Source organism: Dermochelys coriacea, chromosome 3 (assembly GCF_009764565.3).
Source record: "Dermochelys coriacea isolate rDerCor1 chromosome 3, rDerCor1.pri.v4, whole genome shotgun sequence".
NCBI lineage: Eukaryota > Metazoa > Chordata > Testudines > Dermochelyidae > Dermochelys > Dermochelys coriacea.
In genome coordinates this window covers 143,046,990-143,061,701 of record NC_050070.1, presented here as the reverse complement: position 1 = coordinate 143,061,701, position 14,712 = coordinate 143,046,990, and the positions used below count along the sequence as shown (strand labels likewise).

General features: G+C 41.0%; 1 protein-coding gene across 4 annotated transcripts in view; it reads right to left on the bottom strand.

Moving 5' to 3' along the window:
- The window catches only part of KIF26B (kinesin family member 26B), a 429,496-nt gene that overhangs the window by 141,919 nt on the left and 272,865 nt on the right, over window positions 1–14,712 (bottom strand). For all 4 annotated transcript variants that reach the window (XM_043512263.1, XM_038396564.2, XM_043512264.1 and 1 more), the window contains one exon: window positions 7,392–7,575. In XM_043512263.1, the coding sequence (XP_043368198.1) occupies window positions 7,392–7,575 (184 nt within the window). The remainder of the gene's footprint in view (window positions 1–7,391; window positions 7,576–14,712) is intronic.

The window sequence follows — 14,712 nt, the reverse complement described above, 5'->3', positions numbered from 1 at the left end:
ATGTCCAGCACAAGGTCTAGGGCATTGTGTGGATAAGCCAATTAGAAGTGTGCAAAACTCAATTGTATCAGTTCACAGGTTTTTGTGTAAACCTTTTTTTAAATTGTACTCCAAAGCTAAAAGTGAAATTAAGCTAAAACCATGAAGTCAAATCATGTGAAACAATCAAGTTTCATGGTAGAAACAATGCTATAGAACCATATTAAAGAATCACAGAAGAAACTGCTTTCTTCTACCACTGAACGGGGACCTTTGGTAGAATAAGGTAAACAGTTTTATTTCTGAAGCTAACCCGCATCCTCTGTTTTACTGTAGAGCTTTGTCTAGAACCTCCCTCAGTCCATCTGTGTTTCTATAAGGTCACCCATGACCACAGTATCTGAGTGCATTAAACTATTTCAATGGGAAAAGAAACACCATTTCCTGTAGATTGTGAGGTACCAAAGGAAAACTCACAATTTACTAAACAGTGACCCATTGTCCATATTTTTCTTTAGAAGAGTTCCCATTCAAATGAGACAGTGATGTTCAGCCACTGATGTTCCACTGAGCCACTAAAGAATACAAGATAGACACAGATATGAAGAAATGCCACTCAGGGGGTTTGCAGCAGTGTAAATCAGGAATGACACATCTATAGGATTACTCTGCAGCAAAACTGGTGTGAATAACATCAGAGTTGGACCCAAGATATCTACTGCCCACACTTTTTTTTTTTTTTTTTTTTACAGAGTCAGCCATCATTTGATTTTGCTGAGATTAATCTAAAATGTGATTGTGACAGGAGGCGAGAGGTCAAAGGTCTCTTTATGTTGCTCTATTCAGCCTCTGTGCTGTTTAGATTAAGGGGAAAATGAAATTCCTGCCACAGCAGTTTGTAAAAGATCTTTTCCACTTAGGGCAAAATTCTGCTCTCAGGTCAGCAGTGGGAACTGAGATCTGCCTTGCAGAGTTGAAAGTAAAATTTCACCGTTAAATTCTGATTCTAGTTGAGCACAGGAATTCCACTGATGCAGATTTTCTTCCCAGAGCTCCCAGTCATACAATAACTACGTTACCGTTTCCAGGGGTTTAACAACAATGGACCAGTCATACAGCAATGCTGGCCGGTTGGCATAGGTTAGGAAAAATAACCTCTTCCTCACCTATTTTTGGGGTGCCTTGCACTGCAGGGATTCCAGCAGAGAATAGGTCCTGCACTTAGGAGACAGCAGGAACCATAACAATGGCAATCCCTTCAATGGTGGGTGCACAAGTGAGTGGAGGTTTTCTTACACACACACACACACACTCCCTCCCTTGCATAGCCAGGCGGGAGCCAGACACATTCTGGCCCAGTGCTCCAGCACAGAGGTGGGAGTGTGGCACTGGCACCATCAGGCTGGGCTTTAATTTAGTGCAAATTAACTGTACATGGAAAATATGATTGGGAAGGCCGGAGAGTAACAGCTTATTGCAATTCTTCCAACTTGTCTTAATTTCATCTTTTGTCTTTTAAAGCAGCTTGAAGTGAAGAAAATAAAATCCTTCTGGTAGCACACACACAGAAGGAATCTGGCCAAAATGTACGAAAGCCTCGGCCAGATCCATCCAGCGTGCTTGTTGGAGAAAACTTCAGATATGAGCAACTAACTGGAGGGCAAAAGGCCACCTGGATTTCATTCCAAGTGGAACTAACTATTTAATTTATAGAACAATCATGTTGACAACAATGATGAACACACGTGTCCTTTAAACGCCTCATGGGGTATTTCTTCTTTTTTCCATTTCAGTAACCATGGCAACTTTGAAAAGAAACAGTTTTCACTCTTCTCCTCATAAATTGTGTTCAAGTGGTAATGGGTTTAGATCTCATTTGTCCTGTAACAGTTAACGTTCTTCTCTCAGTACTCCCATGGATGAAGGTTTCCAAAGGAGAGACAAACCTTTCCCCTGCTTCACTTTAAAAACCTTCAAAATGGATGTCAATGAAGGGAGCTACTGTACCTATTTCAGAAGTTGCATCTGGTTTTCTGCTGACCTTAATACAGGATTTTCATAAACACCCACTCAATGCACACAGGGATGTTGCCAACAAATTCCTCACATCCACAAATCTGCTCGTCAAAATACAAACACTTCTACGCTAAGATTTTTTGCCTGTGTTTTGTGGGTTTAATCAAGACATACATTGGTTTTCTTCCTTTCAATCCAGCTTTCTATCTTTGCTTTCCAATGAAGTGCTAAAGAGGAGTTAGGGAGTTAAAAGAGTAGTGGAACAACTGTTGGAAACACTTTCTGACCAGGATTATTCAAATAATCTACGATCTGTACAAACTATAGCTAATGTAAATACAAGCAAGTATAGTAACACACGTGTTACACAACATACACCAGTTATATGAATTGTATGGCAAATTTTGGATTTTTTTAACCAAATAATAGTGTTTTTAAATAACGTAAGGGCTTAGAGACTGGGATAGGCACCAAAGAAATCGAAAGTAATTAATAAATATATCTCTAATCATGGCACAGACAATAGAAAATGGACAGAATCAGGAGCAATCGCCACTTCAGCTACTAATCTACCTATCAGTGTTTGTCAGTCAGAACATGGTTAGGCTTATGTATTACAAAGTGTATTCAGCTTCTCCCAATGTGCTGAAGTTCCCCCTTATGCAGAGCACCCACATTAGAGTCATGCATCTCTTAAATCCCATTTAATCCCTATGGCAGCCATCTGCCCGGGGCTGAATTTCACTCACAGGGCATTACTATTTTATTTTCTGCTTTAAAAAACAATCCTTTTATCACAATATAGTATATGAGCAAAGAACCATTTGGTCTCTGCCCTTGACACAAATGTCATCTTTCAGTGGCAGAATTTTATAAGGCTACTTTCAGTAAAACAACAACAGAAACCACATCAGGCCATGAAAAACCAAGTACCGCATGCAAGCAGTACATTTGCTAGGGCTGATTGAAAATTTTCCACTGAAACTTTTTTCAATGGAAAATTGGATTTTTGACAAAATGAAATTTCTCACAAAAAGTGTCTGCTCTGCAGAAAATTTCAAGTTTGCACTGAAAATCTGGAAACTGAAAGTTTTCAGGTTTTGGCCAAAAACCAAAAACATTTGATTTTTAATTTTTAAACAAAAAGTTGAAATGTTCCCTGGGGAGGAGGAAATATTTTTCCAACTAGCTCTAACATTTGCCACAATATTCTAATGCTGAGTGAAATCCTGGTATTGTTCATCAGTCATACAGAGAGCACCTTTCTGCTCCTCTGCTCAGTTCTCTGACTGAAAAAGGCTAACATACAATATATACTGCCGAGATAAAGGTACAAAAGTATTTAAAGATGTCCTGCGCAAACAGTGAGTATAACTACACTCTATATGTATATCTAAATCCAACCAAACTGATCTGCCACCCAGATGTGAACAAGAGTACAGAATATGACCATGACTCAGAGACGGGTGCAAAGGAGAAGCAAGTGTAGTGGCTCCATCTGTTGCATGCTATGGAAGAGGATTATCATTCATGCCCAAAAGACAACTCAATCTATTTTTGTAAAACTGTGGGGATCCCACACAAACATCTGGTTACTAGCCAGCTACTGTCACTAGTACATGGAAGCTGAAGCACCTGTGGGCTAGATATTGATGGATGTGTGTGTGTCCCACTGCTAATTTATTTGCAGTACAGGCCATGTATCTCTTTCTTTAATTAGAATTTGCTGGAAATGAATCCAACAGAGGAGGGCCACAGAACAATCAAGACATCTATTTTTCTTTCGCATAGCTTCCTGATTATGGGTCTTATTCTTCCCTGCTTTGCTCCAGTTTGACTCTGGTGAGATTCTACTGAAATCAATGGAAGTACACCTGTCAAAACAGGAGTAAATCAGTGCTGAAACAGGCCCTTCCTCCTCCTCTGGGGTTGAATGTTAACGAGAAGACAATGCTTGTTCCAAATTCCAGTCAGTTACAGTATGTTTTATGGGATGGTCTTGGGTGCAGGAAGATGTTAAACACCTGACCCCAACTTCACTTTTTAAGTCTAATATATCAGTCAATCTATATTCTTATTCTATAGCTACCACCTTTGTATCTGAGCTGATAAGTAACCTTAATATCTCTGAATATTTTGCTGATGGCTAAAACCTGGCTTGTACCACAACTAAATATCAAATAGTCAGATATTTCAGTCCTCACCCACAATTAATCAGAGCTTTGCTATACTGGTCATTTTTTGATAGCCTCCTATTATTCCAGAAAAGAGCAGCCACAATCCCAACCAACAAAGTAAAGTCTTGAATTTCCTAAACCTAACTCCACATCCTTCACATTAATCTACACTTTAACTTCCATATAAATGCAAATATTTGAAAGGAAATGTGGAAGAAATTAACAGAGCTTCTTGAACAGCCATATAGGAAATATCTATCTTTGAAGCAGGGCACTGCCAAACAATAAGTATGTAAATAATAATTAATGTCTCAGTGATCCAATAGATTTAAATTTGCATCACTAGATCTGAGGTCTCCACAGTCTGACTGGCAAACTACATTCTCCGTCTGCAATTATCCATTTATTATGCCTCGCACCTATCCCTGACATATTAAAATGCAAATTATGCTACAGAGGAAAATTGATGGGAACAATTTGATGAATGTATATGAGCTTTAGGTGATAATTATAAGATGACTCATAGGAGAAACAGAAGAGGACAGAAATAGAAATACAGGCTAGATAGCTTTTGGTATGGAAATATTTCATAATTAACTATTTTCACTTGTTTTGATTCTATGAATTAAATCTAATTTGTGACAACTACTTTCTTTGAAGAAGCACACATTAAATCATTTTAAAAGCCCTCATTTATGACTCTTTGTACAGATTCTTTCCTAAACATATCAGTTACTACTAGATGACAAAAAATTCATTTAGAAAGAAATATTCTCTTGTGTACCTTGGATGGGACACACCCTCATCCCAATCAGGAGAAGGCTAATGAGCAGCACAACTGCAGAGCCTTCTCCACTTGGGAGGAAGTAATCTTAAAAGGGAGAACTTGTTACTGGAATGGGTGGAAACCAGGAGGAAAGCTACTGTGCCTCAGAGTTAGTGGATTCTTACAACAGGGTCGCTTGGAGGAAGACAGCATGTAAACCTCCGCCTCCCGCAAGGACTCACCAGGCCAGATACAAGCCCGTCACTGAAGACAGGGATAGAAAATATGGCTAAATCCTGGGTGAGGGTTTAGCCATACCTTACCACCATAAATAAGCCAGACCTCTATAGATTCTTTAAAAGGAAAACCCAGAGACTGAACATTCCCCAGGTTCCCCCATACCTATATACTTAAAAGACTGGAGTAAGGTCACCAAAGGGGACAGGATTTTGGAAGGGAAAGAGACTCTGAAAAGCCTCCACCTATCACAGTATCATAAAATGAAGATTAGAATCCAAATGATCCTGGGTGTTATTCCATTTGTTACAGTGGAGAGAATGGAGTTACACTTGGAGAAAATGGGGCTGTACGTGAGAGTTAGGTGGGATAGTAGAGTGGATGAATACAATGCCCTTCTACTCCCACAGACTTAGAGCTTGTCTACACTACCCTCCGGATCAGTGGGCAGCGATCGATCCAGCGGGGGTTGACCGCTGAGCGCTCTCCAATCGACTCCGGAACTCCACCAGAATGAGAAGTGCAAGTGGAGTCGACGAGAGAGCATCAGCTCTCGACTTACCGCAGTGAAGACACCACGTAAGTAGTTCTAAGTACATCGACTTCAGCTACGCTATTCACTATTAGATCGACCTGGTGCAGTAGTGTAGACAAGCCCTCAGTTCCTTACTTGTGTTCCAAATGTAAATGGTTTTGGTAGACAGGCTAATCTTGGCTCTGTTTGTGGATATAAAAAAAACTACCATACAGCTGGAACTCCATGCTCAATGGAGGCCCAGAGATAGAATAGCAGGAATGTAGCAGGTCAGAACTGAAGCCTATTGGCAGAGCTGTATATGTATATTTGCATAGTCCTTTCCATATTATGGAAAGAAACCTGATGCCCTTACTCGGGAAAAAAATCCCATTAAAGTCAACAAGAGATTTGTCTGAATAAAGACTGCACGATTAGGCCCAATGCTACTTTTGGTCCCTTGCGTCCATGAGCACATCCCTCACTATTCGTAAATGCAAACTTTATTCATCTTGATTCTGGACACATAAGAGCCCTGGGAGGACATAGAAAACTTTGCAGTGGAAATCATTTAAAGATTACATTACTCAAAACAGGACTGTTCAAATCTTGTACCTGGTTGTCATACTAAATGCTTGGAACAACTAATAGTTAGGCCCCAATCCTGCAGCTCCCACTGAAGTAATGGGACCAGTATCAGGCCCACACAGTACTTCTCATCCAAACCAGGAAGGAAAAAAAAATCCCGTGAGCCCTCTAAGATGATAAGCCATCCATGAAAATAACGGATGTGGTTCTGTGCCCAAGGGCAGCAATGGAAATAGTGAGGCACATTCTGTGTACAGTATGTCCAGATTGAACATTACCATTTCTCTGCTAAAAAGGAAAGAGGTTTTCAGCAAATTCAGTGTCTTCACTTAGCACCTGATGAATACAGAAAAGCTACTCTTTATTAAGGTTTCAGAGTAGCAGCCATGTTAGTCTGTATCCGCAAAAAGAAAAGGAGGACTTGTGGCACCTTAAAGACTAACTTCTGTCTTGATCAACTGTCCCAAAGTATTCCCCAATGAAATGTGCCAGACTCACTAAGATGGCAGGGTATTTGTACTGGGGGTTAGAGAAGGGATTATCCCTCAGGTAAGGCAAGCAGCTACCTCGTCCTGGGGCTTCAACCATGGAAGGGTACCATAGATGACCTAACAATGGAGGCTGTCTGGGAGAGAAGATATATCAATGTATCTTCAAGCTGGCCTGGTGCTGCCATCTTGTACTTAAGGATCTATAGCCAATCAGTATATTAAAGGGGTTTTGATGGGGGGGGCGGAATCGATGGACAGAAGATAAGACTGAGTTGTAGCTGTCAATATAGAGACCAACCTACTGCAAGGCCCCAGGTGGAGTTGGGGTTGCAGACAACTCTGTCATTTCACCCGCATTTCATTTACCACAGCTAAGGAGTCTGAAACCTGTGTTATGCCAACAGGATTGAATCTGGTTCATTGAGCACAAGTTTGCTCCAGCTTTATTAAAGGTCACCTACATTAAGCAACCAATTTGTCAGACCTTTGAGTGGATACTGAAGACAAGTTTCAGGGCAAACAAAAAAAACTACAACAGGCCTAGTACTCTATTAATGTTTTGCATGGGATATTTTTCTCCTCTCAAAGAAAAACAATTATTTTAGAGAGAGTGTGATGCCTACCTTGCCCAACCCTGGGGTGTCTTTCACTTTGTTGACTGCCCTCAGCAAACATGGTGGTGCGGGGGGTGGGGAAGTCTGAAGGATACTGCTGAAGTTGGTAGAGAAGAGAGGAGATTCAGACGCAGATGATGTAGATGGCCTATGTTTCTTCTTTTTGGATGATAGATTCAACTTTTGAGCAGCTCTGTGGGGAAAAAAATGTTGAGTAAAATAAAAACTGTACTCAAAACAATAAGTTATAACTAATGTAGTCACAGCTTCTCATTTACAGAGAATCCCCAATTTTGACCTCATTGACTCCAAACGTGATTCAGATCCAGACATGCCAAACCCGCAAAAAAAAAAAAACGCAGAAATTGGTCTTGTTTTTGGCTTAACTGATTTGTGAGTTGTTTTTTGGCTTTAGCTTGTTGCAGCTTGTTGCTTCTTTTTTTTTGATCGGCTCCTGGCAAGCAAGGGCAAGGCGGGGGAAGAGAGTCAGGGGTGCACAGTGGGCCCACCACAGTCCCAGACTGCACGCCGGGGGGCTCTAGTCACATAGAGAGTTGGGGTTCTTCGGGATTGTGTTGTTCTGGCCTTGTTTTGAAATGGTATTAGCTTGATTTTTGACTTATTGTGAAAGTCGGGGTGCTTATTTACCGCATGAAAGTTGGCAACTGTTCAGATCTCTTTTACACCAATTTTTCACTGGTATAATTCCACTGATTTTAGTGAGGCTATCCTTGATTCACAGCAGCATGCAATAAGATAGGATCAAAATCAGGCCCCTTTCTCTATACTATCCTCCAATTTAGTCTGCAGGAAATCTCCGGAAACTATAATTAAGCTAATGAGCGATACAGCAATTTATGTTATAAAATTAAGTCCAATCAATGGAACATTCTGCTATTTCTGTTCACAAAGAATTGTCTGTCACCCATAAGCCTTTGGTTAGAGAATGAATAGTTGTAGAATGGTTGGATGTAAGCACCCACTATTATGCTAGTTATTATTAAATATTCAGGTGAATTAACTGACATGTAAGAAGCCTTCCAAAAGCTATTTTAAAAATTCTACCACCTCATAAAAAATAACCAGTCTAACATCTGAACATGTGGTGACCAAAAGTTATGCTATTTGCAAGGAGGTGGAGAGAAGCACACAAGCTACTGTTGTACTAACAATTTAGTAGTTTAAATAATTTTGACTTTGTTTTAGCAGCATAACTTTGGACAAGAATGCTGCTTTTTAGTCCAGACTTTGACTCAAAAAGCTAAGCTTTCCTACATTAGAGTGATAGATTCTTACTCTATTTCAATTAAAAAAAATTTGATCACATTTTCTTATTTGAGCAGCTTTCTAACTCTGAGAAAAGATTCAGCAATTAAACTTGATTGTTGTTGTTTTGCACACTCTCTCTCTCTCACACACACTCCACATTGGTATCCCTACTTAGGCAACCAAATATAATGAGTATATTATAATACTGATGTTATTTTGCTCTGTGTCTCAGTTTCCCTAATTGTAAAATGGGCATAATTATGGAGCAGATCCTTAGCTGGTGTACATTAGCACAGCTCCACCCGATCTGTTCCAAAATACTCCAAGCTGAGATGCATGTATCAGTCTGAACTCTAGGGGCCTGATTCTCAATTACACTAAGGTCCCTTGATGCTGCATGTTCTAGCAACAGAAAAGGGCCTTAAAGTTGGTAGAATGTAATTTATGCCCACTTAACTCCCCTTTACCTTGCCAGAGTGTAAATGAGAATCAGAATAAAATCTAAATTCTGTCTGGCTTTTTTGTTGACCAAAGTTTCATAATTGTCAGATTCATACATACCAGCCAAATCTAAAGCTCAGAAACTGATTAAATCAATTTACTCCAAAGAATACATACAATAAAACATGTTTATATATACATTCATCTCAGCTTTGAGTATTTGTGTCTGCGTCAAGCAATTATTATTATCCCCATTTTACAGATGGGGTAATTGAGGCAGAGAGAGATCTTAAGGCCAGTGTTGCTGTCACTGATTTTGGTGCCTCATCCAAGATGGCAAAATCAGAAGCTACTTTTGAAAATTCTGGCCTAAGAGACAGCCAAGACACTTAAGTCTGTGGCAGAGTTGGGGGAAGGGGTACCTAGGTCACCTGACTCCTGGTTCTGTGCCTTAACCACAAGAACCTTCTATTGTTCCAGCTCCTTGTCCATCCCCTTCCTCCAGTATCTGACTTTAATTTATCACCTAACCTTCCCTTTTATGATCTTCTTCTTCTTCCTCAGAGAGAAGACAGAAAAAACAACCCTAAAAAGGTTGCCAAAATAATTGCATCACATTTTGTTCTTTTGATACATCATAGTCTTGGCTTGAATTTCAGATGTGTTCATGAGAGTATCGGTAACACTGGTCATTCTGAATTGTAGTTTCTAATGGGTCCCGGCCTAAATATGTTGACACCTTTATTTCAAGCAAAATTTTGTACTGCACATAACTGTAGGGCTGGATAGAAATCTCAGCTACGCATCCTGAAAAGTCCACTGCTGTGTTTATGTCTTTAGGCTCAGCAGTCTATTTGTAAAGATAGGCAATTGCTCTGTAAACCTCAGGCCAGATTATACCCTCAATTGCACTCATTCAACTGCATTAACTCGTGCCTAGGGTAAAACTGTTAGTGAGCATATTTCCTCAGAAATGTGTTCTAAGTTGGTTCAGTCACTCTCTCTCATGCTACTTTATTCTTCCCCAACATTATGTTGTTCCCTTTTTCTATACTGAAAGTATAATCTTCTTAAGCTACTTCTTGAATCAATGAAGTCCATAGTTGACATTTTTTTTTAAAGGGAAAAAACACTTGTAGGATAACTGGCCTTTCCAAACTTCAGAACTATATCCTGATTTGACAGTTATAACCTTTGGGATGGCATTCAAGAAAAACCCTGAATTCTTTTTTGGCCTGCAAGTGGCAAAATGTATTTAAGAGCAATGTGCTACATCTCCCTGCCTTATAGCCCCCCCGCCCCGCTCCCAGTTTTGAAAGGTGATCAAGAAGGCAATAACTGGATACTTCCCAAGGCTTCTGAATAAAAAGATATTTTAAACATATTTGAACGGACTTTAGGCTGCACGATGATGCTAGTTTGCATGACAGATTAGTTTATTTGAATGACTTTTGCATGATGGACCTAAAATATGGTCAATATGGCCAGCTAACAGTTGCTTTGAAAATGGACAGTCCCAAGGCAATGATGACGTGGCTGTGTGGGCTAGTGAGGGTGGATAGACTTGCATCAGAGTGGCTCCAACTCATTCTTTTCAGGAAATTATAGTTCGTGGTGTTGCATCATCAGCTCTGGGGACTCTCACACCTGGAATCCCGTGGAGATTCATTATATTTATTCCTGCTGATACCTGGTGGCTAGGACTCTAGACTGGGAATCAGGAGACTTGGATTCTGTTCTAGCTCTGCCACTGACCTGCAGTGTGACTTGGACAGGTTACTTCACCTTTCTGTGCCTCTGCATTCCCTCCCACCAATTATCTGTCTTATCTGTTTAGAATGTAAGAGCTTTAGAGCTTCTCTTACTATGTGTTTGTTCAGTATCTATCTGATCTCACTTGGAGCCTCTAAGAACTACTGTAATAAAAATGGTAATAATAATGGTAGCATGGCCCTATAGATCACCAGTAAGCTGACAATATGCAGATCTGTATTATCATCTCATCTGATCCTAGTGATTTCCACTTAAAACTGTTCCATTGTCTGACCAAGGGCCCACTCCTGTAATGGGATACAGTATTGTGTGAACCAATACCTGTTTGTGATAATAGGGACTTTGCGAAAGCTTGAAGGTCCATGGTCAAGGATCTCACTGCAGGGCGAAAGTCCAAAATTGCAGAAAGGATGTTTGAAAGCTACCCAAAGATCAATCCAAATATCATAGAAGGTCCACTGGTAGGAAAGGGGAAATGCTTTGAAGATCTAGCTTATCTGGTGGGTTTGCGCTGTACTGAAAAGGTCTACCTCTAGGCTAGCGTTGCTCAAATGTGGCCACCATGGCCGCATACAGCCACCAGGGTCTTTTCTTGTGGCCACAGCCTCATGGGCTGTGATGGGGTGGAGGCTGGGGGCAAAATAGCGGTCCCTCCCCATCCCTGTTGCTCCTGGATGCACTACCTTGGTGTTGATTGCTGGGGCTGCCAGCAGGGGTTGGGCCCTGCCCCCTTCTGAAGACTGTTGGGGCACAATGCTGGAGAAGCAGGCAGCAGGTGAGTTCCCCACCTTCCCAGGCATGGCAGGGCTCTGGCTTTGGGCTTCAGCCCTGGGGTAGTGGGACGGCAGGCTCTAGGTGTGGGGCTTCAGGCTCCAGCCCCCTGCTGCCTCCCCTGCCCCCCACCAATCCCCCATCATCATCCCTGGCCCCCACTGTCTCCTCTGACACCCCATCCAGGACTTAATTTGTCCCCAGGCTTGCCAGGGCTAAGTAAGGCTGCTGCGAAAAGTGGTACTTGTATGTTTGTTAATATCACTTTTCACAACAGACTTACTAGCTAGCAATAAATAAATTATACTGATTTGGACATGTATATGTGCATATTTATTCATTTTCTAAAAGTTAATTAAGTATTGTAGGAAAAATTGTCAGAGCGGCCACCAGCAACACTCTGAGGCTGCCAAAAAAATTGTCCTGAGAACCCCTGCTCTAGGCAGACTGACAGGGTTCACTACTTTGAGGGTCAACTTTTACAACAAATTTAACAAAGAAAACCATGTTCCTGTAGGAGTCAGGAGTGACTTTTCATCTCCCAAATACTCAGAGGCTGTGTGACATCTCCTCCTCCCTCATTATAACTGTGTATGTGCAGGGGGATTTTCAAAAGGGATCGTTGATCAGCTAGCCATTCCCACCAAAGTCAATTCTTAATTGACATGGACTTTCAAATAGCCAAAGACACTCACTGGGGTTTATTAAAGAAACCAAGAAGGAATTGCTTAGAGGTAATTTCTTAGAGTTAGAAGGGCAAAATGCATTGCTCAGAAACTTGCTAAGAGACAGAAATGAAAGGACAGAATTAAAAGCTCAGTTTTCACAATGAAGGAAGTGAATAGTGGGGTAACCCAAAGGCCTGTACTATGAAACCCATTCTTCATGTTTATTAATAGTCAGAATGTAGGAGAACACGAGGTGGCAACATTTGCAAATGACAACATTATTTAGGTGAATCAAGCCTAGAGATATTTATGGAAAACTTCAGAAGAACCTAACAAAGCTAACAGTAAAAATTCAACATTGACAAGTACAAGTTAATGCACAGGGGAAGGATCAATTTTAACTACTTATATACATTGATAGTTTCTAAATTAACTGCAGGTGTTCACCAAAAAGATCTTAGTATCATTGTGGACAACTCAATAAAAACATGCTTGCTGCATTGCAATAGTTGAAAAAGCAACCAAGATGTATGCAGTGACAGGGATACAGAATAATACAGAAGAAGCCATTGTATATATATTGACGGAATCATAGAAATGGAGGGCTTGAAGGGACTTCAAGAGGTCATCTAGTCCAGCCCCATTCACTGAGGCAGGATGAACAATATACTTAGACCATTTCTGACAGCTGCTTGTCTATCCTGTTCTATAAAAACTTCCAGCAATGGGGATTCTAGTGTTAGCAATGTTCATTAAAAGAACAGGTATAATTATTTTCCTTGTTTTTATGGACAAATTCCATTTCAAAATAGCAATACTGTACTTCTAGGTGTGCGAGTAACTGCTCTCCAGGGGGAAGGATAAAGTTCACATTTAGGCCCATGAAGATTAGTACACTTCTCTAGTAGTTAAACTGCTATGCTCTATTCACCCAGAAATGCATTGCCTTCTGCTTGTTACAACTTTATTAGAAAATGGATAAAAGTCACAGTTAGAAAGCAGCGCCTTTCACAAATACCCTAAATATTTACTCAGTGAAGTTTTAAAAATTAATATCGCAACAAATAAGGAAATTGCTAGTCCCATCTATTGCTGCCAATGTTTGTGTCTAAACAACATTTTCACAGGTAGCCACTAACAGTGATTGTATCAGTTTCTGGGTGTCCCCGCTTGAGACATCTATGGCAGTTCCATGGTGTCAAGTTGGGCACCCAAAATCAGTGGCCACCTTTTTGAAAATTTGGGCCACACTTTTTGCTGCAGCAAAAGCAGAAACTGCAATTGCCACCTATTGGCAGAGATGTATTCTGAAAATGTATTCTTGCTAATTGGTGTAATGCCAGATAAAGGTATACTGGAAGCCTGCAGTTTGTTTTGATTATTTCCAATTGAAGTGTTGACAAATATGATCTGCATGCTGTGTGCTATATTTGGGATATATGCATTCATTTTAAAATGAGTCATCGCAGCATGCGGGTCCAGAAAAAGAAGTGGCTTGAATGAAATTAATAAAGGTAACAACCAACATAGTGTTCAGTAAGATGACAGTTACGCAAACATTATGCTTCACATTATTTCCAAAGCTCTGCCTTAAGGTGGGATTATTCTTCTGGCACTGTTACTATTTATTATTACTGTCACAACTCAGAAGCTTCAATCATTGTGGCAGGCACTGTGGGCAGCGGTTCTGGAGATACCTATGTGTCAGCCAGCCTGCTGCCAGTTTCAATAGCTCTGCAGGCTAGTGGTTCCTTCCAGTGGCCAATTTTCAGCGGTTTACAAAAGGTAGGACAAAATACTGATTTTTGTGAAACCAGCAGGAACACAGGGATCAGTCATGAAAGCAGGACATTCCTGGTTTTCAGGAACACAAGATCACTCTACTTAGAACTTGCTTCTTCTCTTCTGGATGGTCCTCAGGCACCACATTTTACTAAGAGAAAGATACTAAGTTAACACCATCCACTGGGAGTTCCTACTGTGTTTTTGTGTCTTCCCTTAGTCTTACAATCAAAATAGAAAGTGCCTCAGTGCATAGGCCAGGTCTTCCTTTATGTCTTCTAAAGCTCTGAGGACAGTGTTGGTAATTAACAGAAATCATTCACAGAATCATAGAACTGGAAGGGAAGGGACCTCAAGAGGTCTTCTAGTCCAGTTCCCTGCACTCATACCACAGGCGGCCTCAGAGGCATAGCAGGGCCAGGGCCGCCCGGCTGCTCTGCGCTCAGGCACTCACTAAGTATTCTAGATCAGTATTTCTCAAATGCGGCCCTGTGGCTGCTTGTGGCCACCAGGGGCTTTTCTTGTGGCCACAGCCTCCTGGGCTGTGATGGGGGGTGGGGGGAAGCAGTGGCCTCTTTTCCAGGGCCATCAGTGGAGGTTGAGCCCTGCCCCCCTCTGGAGACACA